Source organism: Trachinotus anak, unplaced genomic scaffold (genome assembly GCF_046630095.1).
Source record: "Trachinotus anak isolate AG129_WGS33_773 ecotype Australia unplaced genomic scaffold, CSIRO_AGI_Tana_v1 ptg000023l, whole genome shotgun sequence".
In the NCBI taxonomy this organism is placed as follows: Eukaryota; Metazoa; Chordata; class Actinopteri; order Carangiformes; family Carangidae; genus Trachinotus; species Trachinotus anak.
Window position 1 is genome coordinate 6,354,155 of NW_027273874.1, and position 26,989 is coordinate 6,381,143.

A 26,989-nucleotide genomic window follows, 5' to 3' on the forward strand; every position below is an offset into this window, starting at 1 on the left:
TCCATTAGCAAAGAAAACATGATGCTTTTAACCTTTCAGCAGTCCTGATTGTGACTGCAGCTTTGTTCGATTTCAAGGTCGACTGTGGCTGAACTTCAGTTTAGAGTAGGATCGAAGATATTGTTACTGGTATAGATCTGAAGAGGCTTCAAAAACATCCCGAATAATTACTATTCACATGTGAAAGAATAATTATTGTCAAACTGAGAGGGACAAATAAATAAGTGACAAGTTATTGTATGTTACCATCCACTAAATATCAATTAATTCAGCCACTTATTAGCTTTTTCTGGAGCTTTCACCCATTTCAGTCCAGTCTTCTTCAAGCTAACGAGGTCAAGAAGTGCGACAAGCACTGGAATCACAACAGCCACTCGGCTTGCATGTCGACAGATCCACCTCCATGAAAACTGATGAGGAAAGCTGGTGAAGACACGGCCGAAAGCTCTGGAAGAAGCAGGTGATCTGACAAAATGTGCAGCAGATCTTGTAAAGAAAAACAAATAAACACTGAAGAACAACAGAGTTTCTCTCTTTTATTACAGAATTAGCTTCACAAGCAACAACAAAAAATCAGACAACAGCCAGTTTCTTCAGTGGATGTTGTTACCTCATAACACAAATCACTGCCTCCCTTTCTTTTCAAGCTCAATAATAATATTAATACTAGTATTATGCAGAGAAATGACTCTCTCTCAGTCTGCCGTGATGGTTTGTTGTTCACGTGGAGTGTGGCGCTCACATCTTAAAACATCACAAAATAATTCAGTTATTTTACATTTGACATGACGCATTTCCCAACCTGAAAACACAGAATTGTGATTGTTCTTGAATTAACTTCAATTCACTCACATTTCTGGACGGTGAATCATTAAAACTTTTAAAGGTGAAATGTGTCCAAAATAATGTAAAACAACACTTTGTGAGTAAATTGTTAGTTTGAGTGTGAATATGCTAAAGTAAATGAGCAAAACTGATTGTTTAGCAGTAAATTAAGGCATTTCCCTTTACAGAAATCTGAACTGCACATATTAAGGGGAGTTAGAAATCACTGCAAAACTACAGTATCTGAAGTGCTCTACAAGCTAAAAGCCACCAAATGAACACAATGAAAGCTCTTAATGTGTTTGAAAAAGAAGGTGGTTGTAATTATTACACAAGCTCCACACAAGTCTCCTGCATAGTTAAAATAAAACAACTTTCCTGTAGCTTCACTCACACACACACACACACATATACACTCACACACACACACACACACACACTTACACACACACACACACACTTTAAGTGCGACAACATTAAGGCTTTCAAGACACCTCCCAAACAGACCCGTGTCCTCTCTAAGACACATCTGTGGTCTGTTTTGGATTTTCTTGTTTTGTCATTAAACTATAAAATAAATAGTTTATTATAGATTATCTAATCTTTATCAGTATTTTGTACATCACACGGCAAGGAGGATCTGAGGTATAGTGATGAGACTTAGCAGGTGACCTACAAGCTTAGCATATGTGTGGTAATAAATTAGGACAGTTTTCATTTTGTTAAAGTTAATGTCAAAGTTGCCAAGTCAACAGTGGTGAGAGCAGATGTTTGTTTTCAGGCTTTACAGTTACGTGAAGATTAGGTGAGATAAATCGGTGTGTGTGTGTGTGTGTGTGTGTGTGTATGTTAGTCAGTGGCTGTAAAGAGACTGAACTGCTTTAGGAGACTTTCAGGGTCAAATCACATTCACCTCCACTGGTTCAAGTGTTTTATTCCGGCCAACAAATCCCATTTAAAAGACTTGAACCAGCAGTGAATGGATCCCACAAACAAGTATTATCTATGCATCCAAAATCTTATGCCGTCCTGCTGCTGCAAATACTCACTGGAGCAATAAATGTGTGTTAATCCGCAGCTGAAAGTAGTCCCCGACAAATGCCTTCTTACCACTGTTTGAGTAACGTTTGCTGAAAACTAGAGTTGATTTAGGAAGTTACTTAAACTTTATATGTATGACCTATTTTTAAAGATGTGCGACTTCAGCAGGAACCAATGGGCTTAGCTTAGCACAAAGACTGAGAACATCATCTAACACTAGGCAAGAAAGCAGATCGGTGTGTTTCGCACACTGTCGACAGCTCCTTTAATAAAACGTACTGTAACATGTGTCTCAAACCTCCAGCTCCACCTGTTTCTGTCACTGATCAACACACAGCGACGATGTTTCTGTTCTGTTAATTTATTGTTAATTTAATGTAAAAAATGTTTCAGCTTTAGCAGTATTCGATCGAGAGGTTTCTCATCTGGCCTGGGTTCTCGTGGCGCCCTCTCACTGCACGGCGCACGACCCGCTGGGCAGCAGGTCCTGCACGTACACTGCCACGGCCTTGGTGAGGTAGGTCATGCTCCCAAAGCGGCCGCTGGGGGCGCTGTCATACAGCAGCCTGCACACTCCGGTGGACGGGTCCCTCTCCAGGATGTGCTCCTCTGCTCCCAGGTCCATCTGCAGGGGAGGGGGGAAGAGGAACATCCTGTCAGACCTAATCACAAACACTTCATCAGCAGATCTGGGAGTCGTGTCTGTTGCCGCTGACCTGATCCTTGTAGAACATGTCGTTGGCGAGGTGCACGATCTTCTCCACGTGGATGATGGAGCCGATGCTCTGGATATCCACGTCGGCCAGCATGGTGAGGACCAGGATGGCCTCCACCAGCAGCTGTCGGTACTCGGGCTGAGGGACGCGGTTCAAAACCGTCTCCACGTGGACGGAGAACTTGATCTCTCCTGGCGTCATCTGGAGGCGGGAATTGAGAGAAGACAGATGAAGGAAAAGCGACGGTGAAATAGGAGGACCTAAACCGACAACGCGCTGAGTTCCTGTTCTTTGCTTCCACTTTGCACCGAGGAACTTTGACTTAACTTTAACGACCTAAACAAATCTATTCCATCAGACTTAACTTTTACTTCTACTACAAATATACATATATCGACATATAGTTGAGATTAAATGTAAAAGTAAAAAGGGAAATGAAGGCTGTTTTTGGAGCTGGGAAAGGTGTTGTTGAGTCTTAATAATTTCTTTCTAATTATCTTTCACGTTTGCTTTTTCTTTATTTGCACAGACTATGTACAAAAGGTTCAGATATTCTTGTATCTTAATAGCAAATGTGTTTTCTCTCTCAGTGTCAGAAAGATAAACCTGAGGAGATCTGATAAGGTACCTGAAAAGACGTCAGATTTAAAAAAAACCTTCTGCTTGGGTTTAAGCGGTAAAGTGGGAAAAAAAAGAACAAACCAAAACTGATTAAGAAGAGAATGAGAGGGACAGAATCAGATTAATAACAAAACAATATCAGATGGAGCTCTGACCTCTCTGGTGGTGGAAGAAGGAAGAACAAATCCCTCTATGGAGAGACCGTGGCACTGGAGGGCAACAGATTTTATCGTCAGTACATGGCAGTAAATGTGTATCATAGGTTCAGCAATACACTGGAAAATAATCTAATTTGGTAAATAAAATTAACTTCCTGCTCAGAGTTATGTAGCTGTAAGTTCAGAGTAGGGATGTGACATCTGCTCTGTGCACGGACCGACCTTCTGCAGGATCTTCCAGACTTTCTGGTAGAACCCGACGGGGACTCGGTTCAGAGCGCCGTCCAGACGCCTCCTGCGCAGCCATTGGCCGTGTCTGGTATCCTTGGCGACCGGAATGCTCTCTGGGATGTCCAGAGATTCAATTGACGGCAGCCTGTACCTCTGAATTCATCAGAACAGAAATGATTTATTGAAGTATTGTTTTATTCTGAAAGAGCAGCACCCCCCTTCCTGTTTTGAGGCACATCACAATCCAGCAGACCAATTTCCAAATCTGACCTACAGTGATGGCAACGCAAAAAAAAGAAAAGAAATATCTGATCCATAGACAAATCTTTACCCCAGATTCGATGTTTTCTAAGTCCAGTGACTGAGATCGCATGCTCTGAGACAGGGTGGAAAAAAAAACAAACAGAGGAGAGGAGAGAGGGGGGGGGAAGAAAAAGATGCACAAAATGAAAAACAAACTTTGGCTGTCAATCAAAGTGCGAGTGATGACAACATAACAAAACCAAAGCCAGTGGATTCTGGCTTCTTACACTGAGAGTCACAACATGCATGAGTCAAAAAACCAAGATGGGAGATGAGAGAAATGAGGTTAGAGAACAACAGATTAAAGGCAAATAAACAGATTAATACCCTGGTGTGCAAGTTTCCATCAAACAGCATTAGACGCATCTAAACCCTGAAAACTCCAACAGACTTCATCATCACGTGACAGCGAATTCAGTTTCATTTAAACAGCTTGACCCACAATGAATAATTTAGCTCAAATAACAAACTTCAGCTGCTGCAATGAGCTGATTTAACATTTAGTCGATCAACAGGGAGTTTCATAACTAATATTCACCAGTTCCAGCTTCTAAATCTAAATCTTGCTGCTTTTCTTCATCTTAAAGGTCCCATATAGTCTAAAGGTAGATGTCCATGTGTTTGTAATTATAAAGCAGGTCTAGGTTCTATATTAATAATGTGAAAGTATCAAAGCCTCAGTCCACAGAGAAATACACACAGCCTGTATTCAGAAACTGAGCCTTAAAACCAGCCGTCAGGACTTCTGGAACTTTGTGATGTCACAACAAAGCAGTCACTGCTCTCAACCATGCCCCAAGCCCCGCCCACCTGGACCCACCATCCAACCTTGCAGGATTTGGTTTCTCTGAGTGTTTACCTGAAATCTTCTATAGTTTTATTGAATCAGTCAGAAAACAGTGAGCCAATCAGAAGAGAGACTCGCAGCTTCTCTTCTGATTGGCTCACTGACCTGTTGTATATAGAGCTCCAGAGAGAAGCCTGAGAGAGATGGTTTTTGTTTCTTAAAACCACAAATATTTCTTCTTATGGAGATCAACACTTCAAAATAAAACAAAGTGTAAAATATGGGACCTTTAACACATTACTTGGGATATCTTTGAGTTTTTGACTGTACGTTGGACAAAAAAGCATTTGTGGCTGTATTCTGGCATCATGTCGACCAAACAACAAATGAATTAATTAAGCAGACTGATAAAGAAGCAGATTTGAATTAAAACGAATTGTTAGTTGCAGCTTTATTAACAATAAATATAAAATTAACTACATTAAAGTTGGGATATATTTCACTTTCTCAGCAGCCCTGCAAGACTGAGAATTAACAGCCAGGAGGCAGCAGAGTGTTAATCGCTCAGATTGTCTGCTTCATAACTTTTAGTCGATGTTGATGTGAATTAACACCCAGAAAACCAAGTTTAATATCGTTATGGTCGTCACCTTGTGAAGGGAGGTCAGTGACTGGTTGAACTGAAATGGAGAAAAAAAACACAAAAACACAAAAATCCATTTTGCATCTTGAGTTAACTTCCTGCAAAACCTGTTCACACCCAGATTATTTAGCCTCGACCCTTTCTATGAGCTGGAAAAGAATTAAGGGATTAATCACTGACACCTCCACCAGCATCAGCATCATCATCATCATCATCATCATCATCATCATCATCATCACTTTGATCGCCTCTGTCAAAGACAACCTGTGATCCCTCTGCATCAGAGCAAAATTAACACTTAATTACGATTCTGATTTCCTTTGATATCAACTATTATTCACCCTCTAACTCTTCGCTTGCCTCTTCCAGATTTTTTTTAATGAATTTCATCATCATCATCATCATCATCATCATCATCATCACCTTGACTGAGTCAGTTAAAGACACTCTACGGTCCATCTGCAACAGAGAAAACACAATCAGTCGCTACTGTTGACAACCAGCTGCTAACTTGTCCTATCATCCTTCTCAACATCATCTAAATCTTCAGTTCACAACTCCACAATGCGGCGAATTAACTTATCATCATCATCATCATCACCTCCATAACTGGATCTGTTAAAGACAGCCTGGGGTCCTGAATCAAAACAAAGACAAAACAAGCGGCTTGACAATTCGTTCTCGACCTTGGAGGAAAAAAAAAAAAAAAAAAAAAAAAAGCAGCTGGAAAAACTCTCAAGTTGCTTGTTCTGGAGCTTTCAACTGTATCACACAGTCTTCATGAGGCAGTTTCTCACCACCTCTTTTTTCATACGTGCAGTCGTGCTCCCCAAGACCTGCAAACAGTCGACAAAACAAGTCGAAAGCTCAGGAAAAATGGAGTAAGCGGACTTGAGGTCGTTTTGTCGGAGTTGGTTTGAAGTTTGAACATCTACAGTTTCATAACAACTGAGCAAACTCCATGTGATGATGAAGACAGTGTGATCCAGCCGAAAGCTCCAGAACAAGACGACTGAACAGTGTAACGACTGAACTTTTTTTAACTAACAAAAATAAATCACATCACACACGTTTACACGGGAGGTGAATTAACATCGACAGCACAAAGCAGGAAAAATAGAAGAAGAGGAAACAGACAGAAAACTGTGACAGTTAATATTCCCTCATGTAATCATCACCTTAAATGGATCCGTCAAGGACAACCTGTGCTCTGCCTGCAACACAAAAACCAAGTCACAAATAAATCACAGTGAACGAGCTGCTCTGGTGATTTATTTAAAACTGAGGACGTTCCCATCGACCACAATTAATTTCACCCTATTGAGAATTTTTCAGGCACAAATTATTGCCTCATTCTTAATTATCTCCACAATCCTCCTCCACAGCATTTCGCCTTTCAGTTTCTGCACAAATTATTTTTCCCATCATCCATCTGAATTAGCTCCTAATCAGATTCAACGTTTCCAGTCGTCATCACCTTACTCGGATCCGTCAGAGACAACCTGTGCTCCAGCTGCAAAAGACAAAAGTCCATTTGCCGACAGTACTTTCAAAATAAAATTCCTCTTGCCTTTTAACCTCATCCTCCACCTCTTCACCATCATCACCATCATCTTATAAAATACTCGTCAACACCATTTCTAATGACAAACTAGACAATGAATCTGCACCAGCGCTGTGATAATTTATTTATTTTATTTTTTATTTTTTTACCCTCAGCCCTGTTTTAAAGTTGACTTTACTGTCTGTTTCTTGCAGGAGCTGTACTTTTGAATCTCACAGCTGCAGGAACCTACCATCTTCATGTCGCTCTTCAGTTTGCTGATGCCGGCTCTCTCGCTCTTGGTGGCGCCGACGTTGCCCAGGTGATGGATGGAGATGGCGGGGCTGACTCCGACGTCCATCTCTCTCACTGAGGAGCAGAATAAAAAAAATAAAAAAATAATCAACATCAACAAAAGACAACTTAAGTGTGTAGGCCAACAGATACCTCCCAAGAGGAAACAGCAGAGACAGAGCAGAATCTGATTGGCTGTGTGGGACATAGAGAATAGAACAGAGGATGTAATTGGGTGACTGACCGCTGCGCTGGACTCCAAACTCCTTCCCACTGAGGATGTGGTGGAGGAGATTCTTCAGTTCAGATGGACTCAAACTCATCAGACTTTCTGTCGCCTCCTCTCCTGCGCGCGCACACACACACACACACACAAACATATATATAATAATTAGGAAAACAGCAGAGTTTTTGATCCAATGCACTTTTTTTTAACACGGTTGGTTTGTTCTATTTCAATGTTGGGGTGAATTATCCCTTTAACATTCCCAGGTTTTACCTTTGTTCTGGACATAAAGTACATGTTATGGTCTATAGATGAAGTTGGACTTGAGTATGACAAAAAAAAGCACGAATGAAACATATGTTTCTTCTTTTATAAAACAACTGAAAAAATCGCTGTTTGAGCAATTTAATTGTTATTGTTGTTATTTTTTCAGCGTAAATATTTTCGGGTTTTCGTAGTCTGCTATGTTGTTTTGGTTTTGAAATATTGGTGCGGCAGAACAAGACTTTTTTAAAAAGCCACTTTTTGATATTTGGGATTTTTCACTAGTTGCTGAAACCACGTCCTTCCTGTCTTACCTGAGCAGTTGAGGGACTGGGCCAGTTCGGTGGCCATGACCTGGATGATGAGACCGATACGGAGCCTGAACATCTCGCTGAACAGACTGGGCTGAGTCCTTATGCTCATGGCCAGGTACACCATGATCTCCTGAGGAGGAGGAGGAGGGAAAAGATGAAGGAGGAGGACGAGGGGTGGGGGAGGCATTCACAGATAACAGCGGAGGGTAGTGACTCACCTGAGTGAGTATGGCCACGCTGATGTTGCCGTCGCTGGCCTCGTCGATGAGAACAGCCAGCTGGTCGGGAGGTATGGGAGCGGTGATGGTTTTCTCTCGGGGCTCAGGAGGCAGACCCACGGTCAGGTGCTTCTGGTGCGACAGCAAATCAGAGCAGGCCTACGGAGAGACGTCACAACCAATCAGAAAAGAGCAGAGAGGGAAATGTGTGAAGGACTGGAGGAAGATGATGAGAAGAACTGTTACACCTAAACACATCATTTAAATTACAAGATAAATTGTTTTCTTCAACATGAAAACTTCCTGTTGGTTCTTATAGTTATGACTAAAAGATTTTTAACACCTTAGTCAAATTTCACTCATAGCACCAAACTGGAATGAACTTCCTGAAACCACAAGTCACAGAAATCACTAATTAGATTTTTCAGGCAGGTTTACAAGAAAACATGGCGCCTCAGCAGAAGGAGAAACCACTCCCTGGACGCCGCTGTTTTATTTATAACCAGGTCTATATTAACACGAGGGCGTGTCGTACCGAGTCGAGCTCCTCCACCTTCTTCCTCAGCATGCCAGAGATCATCCTGATGAGGCCCCAGTGTTTGAGTTCACCGGCCTTCTCGTAAAGGTCAGACAGCAGAGACCGCACCGTGGAGCCTTTCCCGTGCAGCTGGGTGTCCCACTCCATACCCCTGTGGAAGAGACACAGGGAGTCTGATGAAGACAGCACTTTCTAGTAATCTGGTTCCAGTAAGGTCGTACTGTATTTAAAAAAGCAACTCTGATACCTTTACCATTCATTAAAGGTCATTTAGACTCTATAGAATCCTCTTTTATGCTTTTTTGAATTGTTTGTTTCGAAAACACTGAACATATTTATCTCTGCTTTTCCTGTTGGTTTTATTGCCATTTTTTTTTTTTAAATGTTTCATCATTTCATTATTGTTATTGTTTATTTTCATTTTCAATCCTGTTTTCTAAAGCAGTGGTTCGAGGACCCACTGGGGTCCATGAGGGGGTTCCCGGCAAAAAGGGGAATAACTTATTTTCACTATAATTTCATTCACAGGTAAACACAATGACAGAATCTGTGAGTCCTGAGTTTTAAACACTTTCTGTAATAGAAGCAAAAATCTGATCAGATCTGGGAACCTGGGACAAAATCTTATCAAATGGGGGTCAGTGGTCTAATTTGCATCAGTTTTCCTTGACGTGAAAAATTTTGAGAACCACTGTTGTCTCGGCTTGAAAGGTACCATGGAAACAACAAAAGTTATGATTATTCTATCATAATTATGAGGAAATGAAAGAAAAGTGATTCACATAAATACAAAACACATTACAATACAAAAATATAAAGACAAAGACAAACGTTAACACACTAAATCAAAGACAAATGGTTTTGTGTGCAGCTGGGGACACCTCGGCTTTGAAAAATGCTCCGTCTGTAAATCAGCGCATCTCACTTGTCTTTGAAGAGGATGTAGAGTATATCGGCCTGGTCCTGGAGGTTCTGCGTGTCTTTGAGCAGCTGGGCCAAAGCGCTGTAATCGATGGCGCCGCTAGCGTCTCTGGGGATGCCACTCTCTGGTGTGACCGTCACGTCTGGAGCCTGGAGGGCGGAGAGTGGAGCGTATGTGAAGATGAGAGAAGAAGAGCAGCGGAGAAGAAATAAATAAAAGAGAGGAACGAAAACACACCGGAGTCTGTTGATGTGCAGAGGAGTCTGGGAGGTTCAGGTTGAGCGACGGCTGAGAAGAGCGAAACAGCTTGTTTGGCAGGTACATGTTGACATCTACACAGAAACAAAGAGACAGTGAGAGCTGCTGAACTCAGCATCCACCTAAAATGCTGTGTTGGTATTTGAAATATCTTATTCTGTCGAGATGCTCACTCTGGATGTTGAGGCCCTGAGCCTTGTTCATCAGAGACACCATCTCCTTTGTTTTGGTGGCAATAGCCTTGAACCTGCCCAAACCCCCGGCTGGCCGTTTGGGCTTTTTGGGGGCAGACTGGGCCAACAGGTGATCCAGGTACTGAGCGAGGTCATCAGCCTCTGGAAGAGTGGACAAAAGAAGGGATGGAGGAGAAGGAAAAAGGGGAAGGAAGGAGGGAGGGATAGATAGAAGAGGAGTGGATAAGGAGAAACAACAAGAGTCACAGGGAGCAGAAAAGAAAAAGGTTTAATTACCCTTTTCTAAATCCCCAGGCTCACAGCTCAGCTTCATTTACTTTACACACAGGTCCTTAAAAAGTCAGAGCACAAACCAAGTGTCTGACCTGATGAAAATCTTTTAAATATCTCAAAGTAAAAAACAAAACAAATGTTTTTATTTTATAATAATGTAACATTTTAAAGGGTTTGTTCATCCAAACCCACAAATAACATCTCAGGATATTTAACCAACAGATTCTGTTTGTTCTGTTTGAGGTTTTCAGATATAAGCTGCAGGTTATGTTTTCAGCAGGAGCTCTAATCTCCTGAAGTTAAAGTGTGAGGCACAGTGATGTTTCTGGAAAGACCATAAATGTTATATAAGTGTGTGTTTATATTCAGGCTGTGTGAACAGCAAGTTGCTGATTTCAGTGCTTTGAACACATCACAACCAAGATGCTTGAAAAATGTGAAGCCACAGCTCATCAGGTGCAGACACATGCATCCAGTCACAGACAGTAAAGGTCAAAGTCATTTTACATCATGTTTGCTTGTTAAATGAAACCGGACGTGCTCAGAGCGCAGGCAACACAACCTATCAGGACTTAGTCAATTAAATGCATTAAAAACACTGTTACTGAACAAGTCTCATTCACCAACAAGCAAAGTCATGCTTCTCAACTTTTTCAAGCCCAGACCCACAACAACTTTAATGAGGAAGGGGGCGAGGGTCAAAGATCAGTGATGATGTGACATGAGGAAAAAACAGGATTCTGTTATTAATGGGATTTGAAGAAGACTTTTAGTTTCATATTAGATTTCTGCTGAGGTCTCTGGCAGGTGAGGAATATTAAAAGAACTGTTAATATCTGAATTAAAAAGTGAGATAATTCTGTATGAAACATGATGATGGGAAGTGTTAATGAAGAGAAAGACTTTAACGACATCCACAGACTCAATTTCATCCAAATCTGGTCTCTTGGGAGTTTGAGTGACTCAATAGGTTAAACACGGCATTGACAGGAGAAACAGGTAAAGCTCCACCACTTTTCCTGCATGTACGACCACAGTCTACGGCTGGTGTATGTATATCAGGAATACATACCACCAGGAATGGTCAAACCAACGATGGAAAACAAACAAACGCCACCTGGCAGAGTAGAGTGTGTCTTTATTTTGTTTTTCCACAGCTGGTGTCACCATTCTGTTCAGCTGATTTTTTCTTACCATCATCACAACGTAACTCATGCACGTATCCATCGCCGCCACCCTCATCATCATACTCTTCGTTGTGGCGGCCCATGCTGCCGGGAGCCTTACCGTCCAGGAAACTGAGGTGAGCGAAACAGGAAGTGGTCAAGAACTCCGACAGCTTCCCTGTCTGGATCCTGGAAGAAGAGGAGGAGGAGGAGGAGGAGGAGGACGAAGAGGGGGAAGGAGAAGCTTTCATATGTTTAGCTCACATTATTTCAAAAATGAATGGAATGTAGGTCAAAGGTCAAACTCAGAATTTTTTAACAAAATGCTCTGTGGTCAAACTAATTAACAGACTGATGAGCTGGAATTTAGTTGAATTCATTTCAATTGAGTTTAGTTGTTTATTTCCAATGTGACAAAAAAAAGCTTGAAAATCGACTGCGACAGATAAAAACAAAACATATCTGTGCAGAAAAACAACAGCTTCACAAAAACCTTTAACTGTTAAAAACAAAAAACAAAACAAAACAAACACAAACATTCAACATCACATGTGACAAACAAAGAGATATTTCCTGATTATTTTAAAATGTTTTTATCTAATTCATCTGTAAATTTGATCTTCTTCCACATCTACAGTAAACTGCCAGAATATAGAGTCATTCTGGAAGGAAAATACTAAATCCCCTCATTTTAATTTAATTTTTTTGTTTTAAAAAATGACTTGTCTGAAAATACCAGGACCAGCCCTCAAAATCCACCGTGACTGTTTTGTGTGTGGACATGTACAAACTCCTCCTCCAGTAACAACACACGAGGCTCGACCTTGGTGAAATTCACCTTGCTCCTCCATAGTATCCGTCCTGCAGCTTCTTCAGTGTAGCCAAGACTGCAGAGTCCAGGTTTGTGCGGTCTTCACCTGAAACACACACACACACACACACACACACACACACACACACACACACACACACACTCAAAAGTCTGCAAAATTGAATCTAAAAAAAAAGTTCTCCACACTGTGTGTGTGTGTGTGTGTGTGTGTGTGTGTGTGTGTATTTACTCAGCATAGTCTGTGAAATGGGAAATGTGACGGTGGGTCGTCCAGTCATCCTCCATCTGGAGGACAGGTAGGCGATTTCTGTCCTCAACATCTCCACGATCATCTTGTTGTCCAACGCCATGTAGAACTGCTGGTGGTCGATGAACTGGAGGGAAAATCAGGACTTAATATTTTTATTTAATCTCACCAGGAACATGTTTTTGTGACTGATCAAATTAAGGCAGTTGCATTATGTGGCTCTGAGGAAGATGAAAATCTTGGCCTTTTATACTGCGTTGAAAAACCAGTCTGGTCTTCCACTGGAACGACTGGAAATCTGAATGATCTTCAGTGGTGTGTTTTCTTACTGACCTGAGGTGTGAAGGAGAAGATGGTGTTCCTGATGATGTAGAACTTGGAGGTTCCCAGCACTCCGATCCTCCTGTAGGGTCGTCCCGTCAGACCCAGCCTCGGGTTACGCCCTGGGACAGAGCAGGAAGAAGACGTTAAGCTTTTTTAGTTATTAAGTGTCTCAGCTCCACTTTTCCTGTAGGTTCAGATCTGATGTTTTCTAAATTATGTGAATATTCTGAACCACTAAATAATCAAAATTACACAGCACTGATAGAATCAAATCCTACAACAATTAGATGTTAGAAAATTAGCTTCTAGCGCTGCTGGTCTGAGCAGTAAGAGCTCGCCCTGCAGTTCAGTAGGTGAAGCAAGTCATTTCATTCTGATGCAGCGATAAAAAAAAAAGAAAACGTTTGTGTCTGAGTTTATACCGAGTCTGGCGTAAATGTGGCTAAGGACTCTGGAGGGCTGCACGTGGATGGGATGGATGTCAGCCACAGTCTCCACGTCGATACCGTTCTTCAGCAGCAGCTCTTTAATCTCCTCGTTCTCTGCCAGGATTGACACTGCAAGAGGTGAGAGGAGGTTTTACACATTACTGCATATGAATAACCATCAGACATTCTGTTAGGGGGAAAATGGCTGCTAGTGGCCAGTGGCTGGAAGATACTAAAGTTTCAACATTGAAGCCTCATCATGTTTCCTGATAACTCACCCTGCACGACCACATCAGGCTTCGGGATAGTGGAGAAACGACGGTTGAGAGGGTCGATCTCTCCGGGGGCGAGAAAACCCTGAAGAATGAGACGGAGATTTAAAAAGTCGGAGCCTTGAAATCCAGAAGGATTTGTTTCAGCGGAGCAAGATGATACATAACATTTTTAAATCATAAGAAAACTTTTATGGGTTCAAATAAAGGTCATGTAATCGTTTCTACATATTATTATTACACAGTTTAAAACTTTATCAACCTGGTTTCAAAACCAAGCTTTAAAATCATTCCTCATTTCACAAGCTCAGAGTCTTATTGACCTTTAATTGACAGACTGATCGGTGATATCATAAACTAATCGATTGATTTTTGTGCTTCATTATTTAATTGTAAAATAAAGCATAAAGAAAGTATAAGAGATAAATTAATTTGTTTTGCGCTAAACTAAAATAAATAAAGAGAAAAAACAATAAGAACAGTGAACACAAGAGATAAACATAATTAAAAAGATTAAAAAAAGAAAATAAAAAATCATGACAAATACAGCTGACAAACTTTGTTATTCCTCCTTTAATTAATCTCCTTTTATCCAGATCAGTCCTATTAGTGGCTGATAATGCTACACACTTTCTCTAAAAATAAATCAACCCTTATTAAACAATGACTGATTCTCTCAGACAGGGGTTCTAATTTCCATCTGTTTTTGAAGTGTTTTTTGAAGTCTCACCTCGGACAAAAGGTTTCCCAGGATGTACAAAGACTGCGCCCATTTCAGAGGACATTTGCCCATAGAAACCCTCTCAACAGAGTGAGGGCTCCCGTACTCCTCCTCCACCTGTTTGTATGCATGAACACACAACAGAATAAAATCACGTTCAAGCCAAAACAAAGTTTGATTTCATTTTATCAAGAATTTCTAGAGCTTCCCCTGAATTGATGACCTTCTCTGCGGGGACACTGTAGAGCTCCGGGACCAGTCGTATCCCGTCTTTCTGTTTGATCAGGATTCCCTCCAGAGCCTCCTGGTACTCCTGCACCTGGATGAATCAACACAAATATTTACCTTGTAAATATTTCCACTGAGGATGAGAGGTGTGTGTATGTATGAAGCGTGATGAAAAAAAACACACATACAAGTGTAAAATTACCTGTTCGGGGCTGTTGATGAAGATGCCATCCAGGATGAGGTAGGTCCAGAACAGCGGCCACTCGCACTCGATGTTCTCAAAGAGCTTCAGCTCTGCAGACTCGTAATACAGTCTGTTTGGATCCTGGAGAAAACAGCACAGGAAGAACTATTCACTGCTGGGCCCTTTCCTAAAATTACCTCAGTGTGTTTTGGAAACTGACTCAGGGTTTCAGTGTCTTGCTGACACAGGAGCCTCTACCTGCATTCCCTGTCTGAAATAATGATTTCAACAAAGTCTGAGTCAAACTGAGTTCTGCTGGATGCGGTTTCTTGCCGGGAGCAGGTGGTGGGGATTGTCGCTTGACAAGAGCTTCAGCCATTGTTGTCTTTATAATACAAGAGGTAATAAAATGCCCTCTGAGCAGCGCTACGTCTGCAGGGCAGATTGGAGGCTGCAGTGAATCGCTAGCTGGTTAGCATGCTAACTTCAGTTGAAGAAAAGCTGTGGTAGAGACAAGAGTTAACTTTGCTGTTGGCAAGTAAAGGAACAAAGTTTGATGCTGAACTCATGTTTTTTTCTAGACTGGTAAGTAAACAGCTGTTAATGCTAACGTTAGCTATGTAGCAATAGCAAAACTTCCAAATAGCTCCTTTAATGTCAGATATTGAACACCACCTCTGCCTTGATAAATGACAGTCCTGACAAAGTCTGAAATTTGGCAAAAACAAAAAAAACACAGTAAAGAAGCCTAAAATATGAAAACCAGAGCACAGAACGCAGCAGATGCAGAGGGAAGCTTTTAAGACAGATTTCAGCTCAATTCACTGACCAAACCAAAGACCTTTTTCTACAGTCCATTAACTAAATGGCCTCTTCCAAGTTCCCACTGACATGCAGCTCCGACAGCCAGAGCAGCCACTCACACACACTCACTCCTCTGTGAGCAGAGCTTCACACGTAGCTGCACGTGGCTCAGAACTACTGGAGCCAAAAACAAAAGAGGACCTGAACGCACAGCACATAATCCTCAGTCCTTTACTAATGTGAAAAAGATTAGACAGAGACACATAGAGGTCACTTACCTCTTTCGGTGTCTTGTGTCCGTCTCTGAGAAACCTGCAGCAGCCGTATCGACCCTGAGAAGACAGAAATATCTTCAGTAAGTATAAAAATGCATGAAGTCTAAAATGTATCTGTACAGTACATGTTGAAAACAAGTTCTGTCAAAACAAGTGACATTTTGGACAGAAAATACTTTGTCTCTTCCTCCTCTCCCTAACTAACGCTCCAATATTCACCTGCAGTTTAGAGATGATCTCCTCCTTGGTCATGTTGACTATGCTGATGTCCTCAACGGCAAAAGCAGGGTACGAGATGATGGACAGGACTCCGGCATCCACCTCTTTAGAGATGGATGCTCTGGGTAACATGGAGGTCAGGATGGACTGAGATAAAAAAAAAAGAAGAGTGGGAGATAAATCAGAATCAAAAGCTGCTGTTTTTCAACATCATATATAAATGTGTGTGTGTGTGTGTGTGTACCTGGCAGTGTTGTATGTCATCAGCCAGGGCGTGGACCACAGATCCAGGTCCTCCTTTTGCTCCAAACAGGTTGAGGTCATCCAACGCCTCCAGAGCTGCCTGGAGGACAACCAGCGTCATGTGAAGCTCATTAGGACGAGACAGCAGGACTGCATGGTGCGGTCCGATGTGTAACATTATACAGTGTAAATACTGTAGAGTACAGTGCAGAATAGTGCACAGATGTACAGTTTTCAATGATTTTCACAAAGAAATATCCTGATTGCTTTAAGCTGAATTTTACCCACAATTCCAATTTCCTTCAATTAAAAAAACGAATTAGTTGATGAATCAATCTGTCGATAAAAACAAAACTTAAATCTGCAACTATTTTGATGAACCAATAACTGTGAGTCACTTTTTGGGTAAAAAAATCACAAATTAGCTGGATTTGGTTCTAAAAATGGGAGAATTTCCTGCTTTTTTTTGTTTTTACATTATAATAAATGGAATAATTTGGACTCTTGGGTGGACAAAACAAGACTCTGATGACATCATTGTGTACTGAGTTTTCTGTTTTGTGGAGAAAATATTGGACTAATTGAGCGATATTGTTTGAGAGTAAACACAAAAAATATCATAAATATCCACAGTCAAATATCAATAAACATTAATATTCTATTTTCAGTGTGTTATCAGGCAACATCATGAATATCTCTGTGATAAGCAAACATTGTACAATCATAGTTGCTCATGTCCAAGTATAAAAACATACTTTTTAATAATCAAAATACACAACTCTATGTGTCTAGTGTATATACATATATAGCAGTATTGTGTATATATACAGTAATAGAACAACAGTAAATTGAAGTACATGTTATATTCAATTCATGTTGTGCTGCCTTTATAAATGCTAAAACTACATGTAATTAATGGAGCAGGGAACGTCCTGCAGTGGTGCCTGTTTCCAAAGTCCTAAATTAAACTGTGTGTGTGTGTGTGTGTGTGTGTTCACTGGGTTGAGTACTGTGAGTACTGTGTTATTTCTGAGCCAGGGGCCATTCTTGGAAGACCAAAGAGAACCTGATACCTCCTGTTCACTGCCGGCCAAGGACAGCAGTGGGTCAGGCGCAGAGAGAACGGGCACCACACTATGTAAAAATTTCACAACTTACAGAGTTTGTCAGGGATTTTTAAATGTCCTTATATTTGAAGGATGTGGATCTTTTTGTAGACTGAGACACGGCTCTGCCAAAAACCGTCCAATAACATGAAAACCATGTTCTCATTCATCTAAAAACACGGCTGATAATCTAAAGATTTTATCTGAAAGCAGGACTACATTTATCCCGAGTGAGGACACACTGGTGCTGCTGTGTACACTTTGAGCACCAAAACAAAGTCTCCTATCTGATCCTGCATCAGTTTGGAGAGTCTGGGTTGTATAAAGGTCAGTGTAAAGGCCGTCGCAGTGACTAGACACCTTGTACCGTGCCAGAGATTTTTACTGGAGCACCGCACCTGTTCTTCCTCTGTGGTGGGAAGCTCTGCTCTCGCTCACACACTTCCTTCTCCTCACACTCGCTCGCCCGCCCCCCCCCGCATTCATGTAAATACATGAATGCAGCATACATTCATGTATTTACTGTATATTTGTCTGTGTGTGTGTGTGTGTATTAACCTTGGCCATGCCAATAGAGCTGGCATTAATCTCAGTGATGCCCTGGTTTGTTTTGTCTCCTCTCTCCCACATCCCATAATCCTGCGGGGAACCAGACAAGCAGACGACAACGTTAACGCTCCAGAATAAACAATAACAAACAAACTGAAACATTTGTGTTGGCCCACTTTCTCCTGAGTTTGAGTTTGGGAGTGGATGAGCACTTACTGCCACTTTGTAAGCTGCCTCGATGTAGAACATGAGATTCTGAACCACGTCCACTTCATCTTGTGTGTAGACAATATGGAGACCTGGAACACACACACACACACACACACACACACACACACACACATTTTACAAAACATTAAACATGGTCAGCATGGTTTTTAAAAACATTGCTCTGCGACAATATTACAGTTTCTGTGGTTCTGCTTGCTCTACACATCTTTTGCCAATTTTTTCTCCCACATTACCTTTATTTTTTGTTGTTTGTTTTTTTTTTAAATATAATTATAGTTTCGTCGTAGTTTCTTCTTAATATATATAATACATAATTATATTTTTGTATTTTATGTTTCAGGTGTTTTTTTTATAATATAGAATAATATTTTTGTATTTTATGTTTCAGGTATAACCGATGCTACAGTAAGCAAAGCAGTGAAACAAGGGTCGCACTCAGCAGCAGTGCAGACTGTGCAAAACTGCAAAATGGCTAAAAAAATATTAAAACTTTTTATACTAGGAAAAATATTGCACAGCAAAAACAAAGCATAATCATATTTTTTTATATTATGATTTATTATTATATATTGCATGAAATATTACAATATTCAATAATGTTAAATATTGGCCAAAGCCCAATGGATAAGGTCACATCTGGACATAGTCTGGTTTGCACTGTGATCAGATCTCAGCCAAGAGCCAAATTTTACCCTGATACAAACTGCGGGTTGATTCAAAGTGTAAATGGGATCCAAGCTTTTCCTTGAGTGAAACAATTTGTCATTCAAACTGCATATTTACCTGACGCAGTCATCTGAGCGAGGAAGAACAGGAAGAGCGAGGTGGCGTCGACCTGTAGGTGACCCCACTGGTCGTCTCCGACAACCGTGGCACAGGTCCTGGTGTTGTACTTGGCATGGAGAGAGTCTGAGGTACTTCTGCTGTATTTAAACTTCTCCACCTTATCCAGCTGAGGGCGGCGAGAGCAGAGTGTTGTCAAGGGATCAAATCAATCAATAATAAAGTCCAACTAAAGAAATCTGACATAGCTCCACCTTTTACACTGTATCTCTGGCTGTATTAGACCACTGCCCATGATAACCAGGGCTGTTTTACAGCAGTATAACAATCAAAGGTCTTTTTAACAGGATTTCTTTGAATATGATGAAGCACTCTGGTTTATTTAGCAATAGATTTCACTGGGTTGGCCAGAAACAGATGTTCCTGTCTGGTTGTATCTAACTGTCAATCAATAGGATTTAAGAATTTAAGAACAGGTGACACACTGAGACATTAATCTGAAGCACTTTTAGGAGAAAAAGTAAGATTTGATGTCAGTAGGATTCATCACAGCAGGGTTTCTAAACTTTCACTTTATTTACTATTATTTCTGGGACATTGTCCAACTCCTGTGTTTACTTCCTGTGTGTGTTTGTGTGTGTAAAACAGAAAGAGACACAGGGAGAAAGATGTGTGTCAATACGATCAACGAGGAAGGCAAAGAAAGAAAACGTGTGTCTGTAGGAGAGTGAAATATCACTTCGACCTGACGTACCTGCCTCATAATACACTGAAGGACACCTCGCATTAGCTTTACCACATTCTAGAGAGAGAGAGAGAGAGAGAGAGAGAGATGGTTAAATGTCAGCTTTTTCAAAACAGCGTTCCTGGTGTCCAAAGAGAGAAACATGAGACCCAGATGAGTCCCTCCATCAGCAGAAAGGAAGCAGCTGCACACTCTGCACTGGGACCTGGACTGATGTGAGCCAACGTGATACTTCAGGGAACAAAAACATGAACTCTCAACCTTAATCCCATGTTCTTCTTGTCCACGGGCCAAACAGACACGAGCCTACCTGCTCCAGTTCGTAGGCCTTGGCCTTGTCTTCATCTCTGTCAGCGTTCTTCCTGTAGGCCAGACTGAGGCCCCACACTGACACGATGCTGTAAACATTGTCTCTGACCCAGGCGTCCGGCTGATCTGGGCTGCCTGGCAGGAGACCCGTTACTGGATCCTGTCAGACACAGAGATCAAAGGTCACAGGTCAGTGCTTAATGCAAACTAATGAGATACGCTGGACACTCTAATGTGGACATGAACTGCTTCACGGTCTGTGTGTTCATTTATTATACGTGTAGGTGTGTGGCTCAATAGAAAACATGGCCTGAATATTTTTAGTTTTTGGATTTTAATGAAACAACCTGAGGATGTATATGTTTGTTTTGAACTTTTAACAAATGGTTAAAATGAATAAAATCAATATAACGAAAGAGAAAAGTAAAAATGCGATTACAAGAAAAACAGCGATTACAAGCTTATATTTTTATAAGTCTGGTTGATATACAGCAGCTTATTTGCATATTCTCCACCATTTATCTTCTTATAATAATATTTTCATTCATGTTTAATGTGTTGTTTATTAAGAATAAGAAAACCACCAAACTTTCTCACGTATGGTTTTTTTTGGTGATTTTTGTTTTAAAAATTGACTTAAAAGGTTAAACAAATACTAAAATTGTTGCCGATTGATTTTCTGTACATCACCTACTTGTTTGACTCAGTATTTTACATGAATTATATTCTAAGTTGTATTATAAGTTGTCATCCAATACAAACTGCAGTAAACATTGTGTTCTTGTGGCAAAAAATACCACTTCTTGTTGTGTGTGTGGACTTAAAATATGTGTGAAAATCTTTTTGGATGCATTAAAAATATATAAGAATCAGTTATTTTCCTGCTTCGTGACAGTTGACATGACTTCACATCAGGTCAGATAAACCACATTATCTGGGTAGCTGGAGCATATGTTTAGACCTACAGATCTACATTTCCCATAAGCCCCATTGTTTCCTGTTGTAAAAAGTATGTCACTACTTGTCTGAAAACAGCCCTTCTTAACAGCAACACTACACTGTCAGAGCGAAGGAATTAACCAGAATACATATTCATTTTGTAGATTTCCTTTCTGCAATTGCTGCTGGAAATGAAGAACCACTAAATATGAATTCTTCCTAATGTTTAAGTTCTAAATGTTCCTTTTATTTGCAGCTAACTGAGACGCTGAAGCAGTCCATTGTTTCAACATCAAGTTGAGTTTCGTCATGAACAGAGAGAAATGTCACACAAAGTGGCTTCTGGGCAAATTGCACAAATGCACAGTGAGAAAGTCGACGTGTTCAGCAGATCTATGGATGAGACATATATTGGCCCCCAAGTGCCAAATCAGCAAGAGCAGACTGCTTTACTGCCAATGCATTTCTCATTCTTAATTAAATGTATTATTGATGACTCTTGGCTTGCAGCTGCAGGAAGGCTCTGCTCTCAGTGAGTTTGTTTGCATGTGCTTTAGTCTCCTGGTTTTGAGCTTTATCTTGTTTTTGATTATTTTCTGGATATGGTGTTTACATGAAGCATGAAAAACCTGGTTATTCACATCCCTGTAAACATGATCATAATTGTATCCAGGTTTCTGATTGTGTGTCTGCAGGTGTGTCTTCATTTCTCACCATCTCGGCCACTGTGAGATGGTTCAGAAAGATGGATAAGGTGTTTACATGCCACAGTATCCTGGTTTCTGCAGGAGTAATCCAGGTAGTATGTATGTGCAGGATCTTAAAACCAGGATACGGACTTATCCTGGTTTCAGGAGGCGGGATAAGCTGTTTACGTGCACAAAACATTACCAAAACTCTCCAAAAACCCAGTCATAACCAGGATACTAGTGTCCATGTAAACACACCCAGTGACCAGATTTGGTCATTAGTGCACTGCTCCATCTGAGCAGCGAGCTGTATACAACTGCAGCCTGGCCGGCAGCCATTTGGGACAGATTCAGTAGTGACTTCATACCAAGTTTGTCCACTTTCAGATCCCATCTCCACTTTCATCTAATTTCCACAGAACTGTGAGAATGCGAGTGTGAGTCTGGATCCAACCCCAACTACAGCTCCTCTACCCGTCACCATCTTTACTACAATCTGAGATTTAAAACACAGCCACTAAAGCAGGGGCGAGGGTGTGATTCTTCGCCCTGGTGGATTTTGTGTATTCATTTTGGCTTCCAGGTCACATGTAAAACAGACTTTACACAAAGCTCAAGTCCTGCAACTTTAACCTTGATCTCACTGAATGGTTTGTTATCATTAAGGATTTCTTTGATCTTGGTCCTGGAGTTTGCTTTCCCTGTTCTCAGCTACATTTCTACCAAATGCGGTGTTGGCTAGTAAACTCTGAACGTCTTATTTCCTCCAAGAAAAACATGACAACTGTTAACCTGCTTCTGCTGCTGCTGCAAAGGAGAAGGATTTCACCCAAATCCCATTTTGGGGGGGTTATGGGAACACATTAACCCTTTTAAGACCACGGGGATCACCGGTGAAACCGCGGCGCATGTGTATTTCAAATTACCTTAGCTAGTTTGAATTAGATCTTTGCAATCTCAGAAATGTTCAATCTGCGCTTTTCAAGAATTTATAAAAAGAAAGTTGAAGAAAATTCAATTCCGTTGTCCTTTTCTTCTTATAACACACAGCTTTAGGTATTGAATTACATAAGAAAAAGTTCTACTTCTCCTGGAAAAAGGGTGTAAATTATTTACACATAGGGCATTTTTTTGACACAATTATTGACAAAAATAGACAAAAAAGACCAGGCGTTTTAATAAATACCTGTTATTATGGTGCTAAAAGGGTTAAGAAGAAGACAGGAAGCTTCATGAGAGGTGTATAAGTGCAATCTAGTACTTCTGTCCTTGTGAGTGAGGACATTTTAGCACAGGGCTGATTGAGGGGCTACAATTATGTTTAGGGTTAAAGTGAAGTGCTAAGGAAAGGACTACACTACATGGCCAAAAATATGTGGACACCTGTGACCAACTACTACTGCAGTTTTTTTTCTCATGTCAGGTGAAGTGAAGGGGATGATTAATTGTGTAGCATACAGTCATACTTTTCTATCAGCTATACTGAACGAGTTTTCAGTCCTTTCCAAGCAATGAGCGAAATGTCAGTTTACTTCACCTACTAATGAAAACACATGAACCGTCTCTGGACTAGCTAACATTACATCTGCACCTATGGAGAAACTGCTGTTTTTGTTGAAAGACTAGCTTCATTTAACCGTTAAGCTTAGTAAAAAAAATAAATAAAGCAGAATTAAAAGACCTACTTGGTGTTTCAGGATAGTTTCTTGCACTATCCGGGCATAGTTGTCCAGTTTAACGCCCGAGTTGCTCCGACTTCTCATGGCGACGGGTCAACGGTTCGGTTCGGTTCGACGACACTAACTCGTTAAATCCTCGACGGTGAAGTCATTCCTTCCTTCGGCGCTTTAAAAAAGTCCGGAACAGCCAGGGGAGGAAGGCAACTTTCAGGGGGGACCGGTGGTGGTGAAGCTGCCGCCCGGCTGTCATGAAAGCAGCTTTACGGCGGCGGCGGCAACCGGAGGTCCAGCAAGTGTTGTAACCTGAAGCCGCGGTAAGCTAGCGACAGGAAGGGACACGGAACAGGAAGTGAGGACATCATGCCTTCAAAGTAAAAGCAATGAACTCACAGATAGATAGATGACTTTATATACAAAATACAATAGAATAGAATACTGAGGTAGACAGAATAGAAATACAAATACAGAATGGCAAGATATAAATACCATAAATAATAATATGCTATGAATATGCATATGTAAATAGAAAGTGCAAAAAAAAAAAAGGATACAAATATTGTATGAATATGATATATAATAGCAATACAGTTAGTATTTGGAGAGGAGTGTTGTGGTGATTCACAGTGCAAAGGGTGACAGGTCATCTTGTGTCATCTTGGCTCTGACAGAGGTGGATGACAGTACAGTGTGATTACAGTAGGTAGGAACAATTTCCTGTATGGTTCCTCAGAGCAGCGGGGGTTGGATGAGTCTGTTGCTGAAGCTGCTCTTCAGCTTGTCCAGTGTTTTGTGGAGGGGGTGAGAGGGATTGTCCATGATTGCCAGCAGTTTTGCCAGCATCCTTTCCTCCACCACCTCCTCCAGGGTGACAGGTTCAGAGCCAACAACAGACTCTGCCTACTTACTGTTTACTCATTCAAAGTTGCACACAACGGGTTTGTAAAATTTCTTGCTTTTTTGTTTAAATGATGAGGACACATGACAAAGATAAATGACAATTAATTGTTGCAAGGTTTTCCAGCCACATGAAAAAATGTTTTCCTGCATTTACTGTACTTTCACCATAGCATTTGGTATGAGTTTGCAACCGTTGTTACGTATTTTATTTTGAAATTTGACACAGGAAATGCTATTCTTCATCGAAAACAACCAGTGTAACTTACTGTATGGAGTTTATACATTTTCAGACCAATAGCAGAATTTTAGTCAGGGATGAACGTAATGAACCTACATTGTTAACATATATTTAGGAAAAAATAACAGCTAAAAAAACAACATAAAACTGCTTTGCACACATGTTTGTGCAACTTGAGACAGATGCAACCAGGAAGCGAACTGAGGCGAAACAGTGGCAAACAGCCGCACGCCAACATGCAAAGCAGATTTACTGTTTTATCGGTGCTGTATCCAGCAGTATGAGTTGGCACTGACTGTGGTCGACGATAACCAGAATCATAACATTTTATCTTGCTGGAGTGGCTGGGAACAAATCAGCTGTTTTTGTCTCCCTCTACCGAAAAAGCATGGATTCTCCCTCAAAGCTCCTGAAAAGAGTTTTCAACTTAAATACTATATTCTATATACTTACAACTTACTTATGGGTACAACTGATTATTTTCTTTTCAAGCCACATTATCCTTCCACCCACTCAACCACAACATACAGGGAATTATTGTACTTTTTACTCCACTACTATCATTTGACAGCTTTAGTCCCTAATTCATCTACAAATTACTATTTTGCATACAAAACATGCAAAGATTATAAAATATTATGCTTTGTTATATATTGAACTACCCTTCAGTATAAAGGCCGACAGGAAGATGATTAGTTGATTAATCGAATAATTGTTTGACAGAAAATTAACTGGTCACTTTTTCCCAGGAAGCAAAAAATCAATGCAGAAGAAAACAAAATGCCTCTTTTTTTTTAAAAAAAAGAGGAGAATAGCAACATTAAAAATTGAGAAAATCTGTATGTCAGCCCTGTGTTGGACTGGTGGTCTGTACCCACATCTTGATCAGTGTCAGCTGGGATTGGCTGTGACCCTCAAAGGATAAACAGTGTAACTAATGGATAGACAGATGTTAAATACCAGGTATTTGTATTAAAGTGTTTGTGTTTTTTACAGAACGTATACATAGAATTATTATATATCATGTCATACGTGTCAGCTTTGTTTATAGCTTTAAGAAGTTCATTCAGAAATCACAAATATAATTTGATATTTTATTGTCTAAATTAAGCATGTGGGAAGAATCCAGAGCACCTGGAAACTGGTTGTGACCCTGGCCTTGATGTTGAGGCCCCTGTGTGGCCCTGTATAAACTTCTGACAGCAACAGTGAGGTGACAGTGCTGAGCACTGCACCACCGTGCCACTGTCAGAAGTTCATAAGAAGATGACAAACCAGAAGGCCACCACCGTGCAAATCGCAGCTATATCCAAGATGTTTCTGCATCGACCGTTCTTCTTGTCTGCAGGCCGAGCAGAGTGCTCTTTGATGTGGGCTTGCAAACACTGAACGATGGCAGCGTCCACGGTTGGGTGCTCTGAAAATATCGCAGTCTCCAGTTTGTACATGTTGCCGTACTTCTTCTTCAGGTCCTTGATCACGGCCTGGCAGATCTGCTTGATGTCCTTATCGTCCAGGCAGAAACCTTCACTCACAGTGAGCCCCTGCATTGTCTGGTCCACCAGGTGTTTGGTGTAGGTCACCAAAGCATCCCTCCTCCAGATGTTCACAACTTGGAACTTGCTGAGCAGGCTCGCTGTCAGAACGGTGACAAACACCCGGGTCTTGTCCTCTGTCTCAGCTGTGATGCCACAGCCAGAGGCAGAGGAATCATTAGACTCTGTATTTTTCTCCAGTGGGTTCATGGTGAGTGTCGAGTTGTTTTCCTCCTCTGGGATTCCTGACTTGCTGCTGGACTCTCCCTGTGCCTGGGAAATTATAGTCCACTTCACATACCCGTGTTTTTAATGTGACATCATGAGATTAAAGCCCAAATCAATGCGTCATCAAGATTATGACGTGGCCCCTAAAACGTTACGTCACACGCTCGACCAACAAAAATAAGTGTTTTCATCCTGCGGCCATATTGAAGTTGAAGTGGCCCAAATTTGCTTTAAAAGTCAGACAATAATAATAACATCAGTTGTACAAACTAAATAAAACCTCTATTCATCCTCAAAACAAAAATGTCGACAGTTTTCTCAGTGTTTCTCCATTTATGGTGCAAATACCATTGTCGTTTCCCTTTGTAATCCACAGAAATGACCAGAATATTTTATATTTTTATATATTATATATATATATATATTTTATATCTACATTTATATTTACATCTTCAGTTTTTTGTTTTACTGGATGCAAAATGGTAAAGGACACATTTTTCGTTTTATTACTAACACTACATTTACCACCAGGCAGCCCTTTCGCGATTTAGAGAAAAGACTACAAAAACTCCCAGAAGGCTTCTCGCCCCACGCTCCGTGCGTCAAAAACGTCCGCACAGCGGAACGTTAGATTTGATCTAGTCCGACCGTTTGCAGCAGCTTTTCCACTTTAGCCGTTACTAAAATAATCGAAATGTTCTTTGTTGAATCTAGATAAAATCTTCCTTTTACAGTTTATTAAGTTTCAC

General features: G+C 40.8%; 1 protein-coding gene and 1 long non-coding RNA gene across 12 annotated transcripts; one reads left to right on the forward strand and one right to left on the reverse strand.

Annotated features, from left to right (window-relative positions):
* Positions 1–516: 516 nt before the first annotated feature.
* On the reverse strand, positions 517–23,664 carry phka1a (phosphorylase kinase, alpha 1a (muscle)). Of its 11 annotated transcripts, none has more exons than XM_071459449.1 (36): positions 23,349–23,664; positions 20,037–20,195; positions 19,736–19,783; positions 18,982–19,150; positions 18,184–18,266; positions 17,977–18,057; positions 16,314–16,412; positions 16,070–16,216; positions 15,854–15,907; positions 14,790–14,912; positions 14,583–14,678; positions 14,369–14,476; positions 13,645–13,723; positions 13,361–13,495; positions 12,948–13,057; positions 12,597–12,741; positions 12,374–12,452; positions 11,657–11,724; positions 10,076–10,237; positions 9,882–9,976; positions 9,648–9,793; positions 8,720–8,873; positions 8,185–8,343; positions 7,967–8,096; positions 7,407–7,508; positions 7,122–7,237; positions 6,803–6,838; positions 6,504–6,539; positions 5,927–5,962; positions 5,749–5,784; positions 5,333–5,362; positions 3,924–3,968; positions 3,584–3,745; positions 3,359–3,412; positions 2,583–2,783; positions 517–2,491 (listed from the first exon to the last, which is right to left on the reverse strand). In XM_071459449.1, exons 1-36 carry the CDS (start codon positions 23,424–23,426, stop codon positions 2,318–2,320), a joined length of 3,735 nt encoding a protein of 1,244 aa, XP_071315550.1. In that variant the 5' UTR covers positions 23,427–23,664; the 3' UTR covers positions 517–2,317. The 11 variants fall into 11 exon arrangements, with proteins under 11 accessions (XP_071315550.1, XP_071315546.1, XP_071315549.1 ...); XM_071459445.1 differs by having other exon boundaries at positions 11,564–11,724; XM_071459448.1 differs by lacking the exon at positions 6,803–6,838 and having other exon boundaries at positions 11,564–11,724.
* Positions 20,093–22,676, forward strand: LOC139606964 (uncharacterized). The gene is made up of 2 exons (XR_011684747.1): positions 20,093–20,224; positions 21,231–22,676. It is a non-coding gene; the product is annotated as an uncharacterized lncRNA (long non-coding RNA).
* Positions 23,665–26,989: the final 3,325 nt, after the last annotated feature.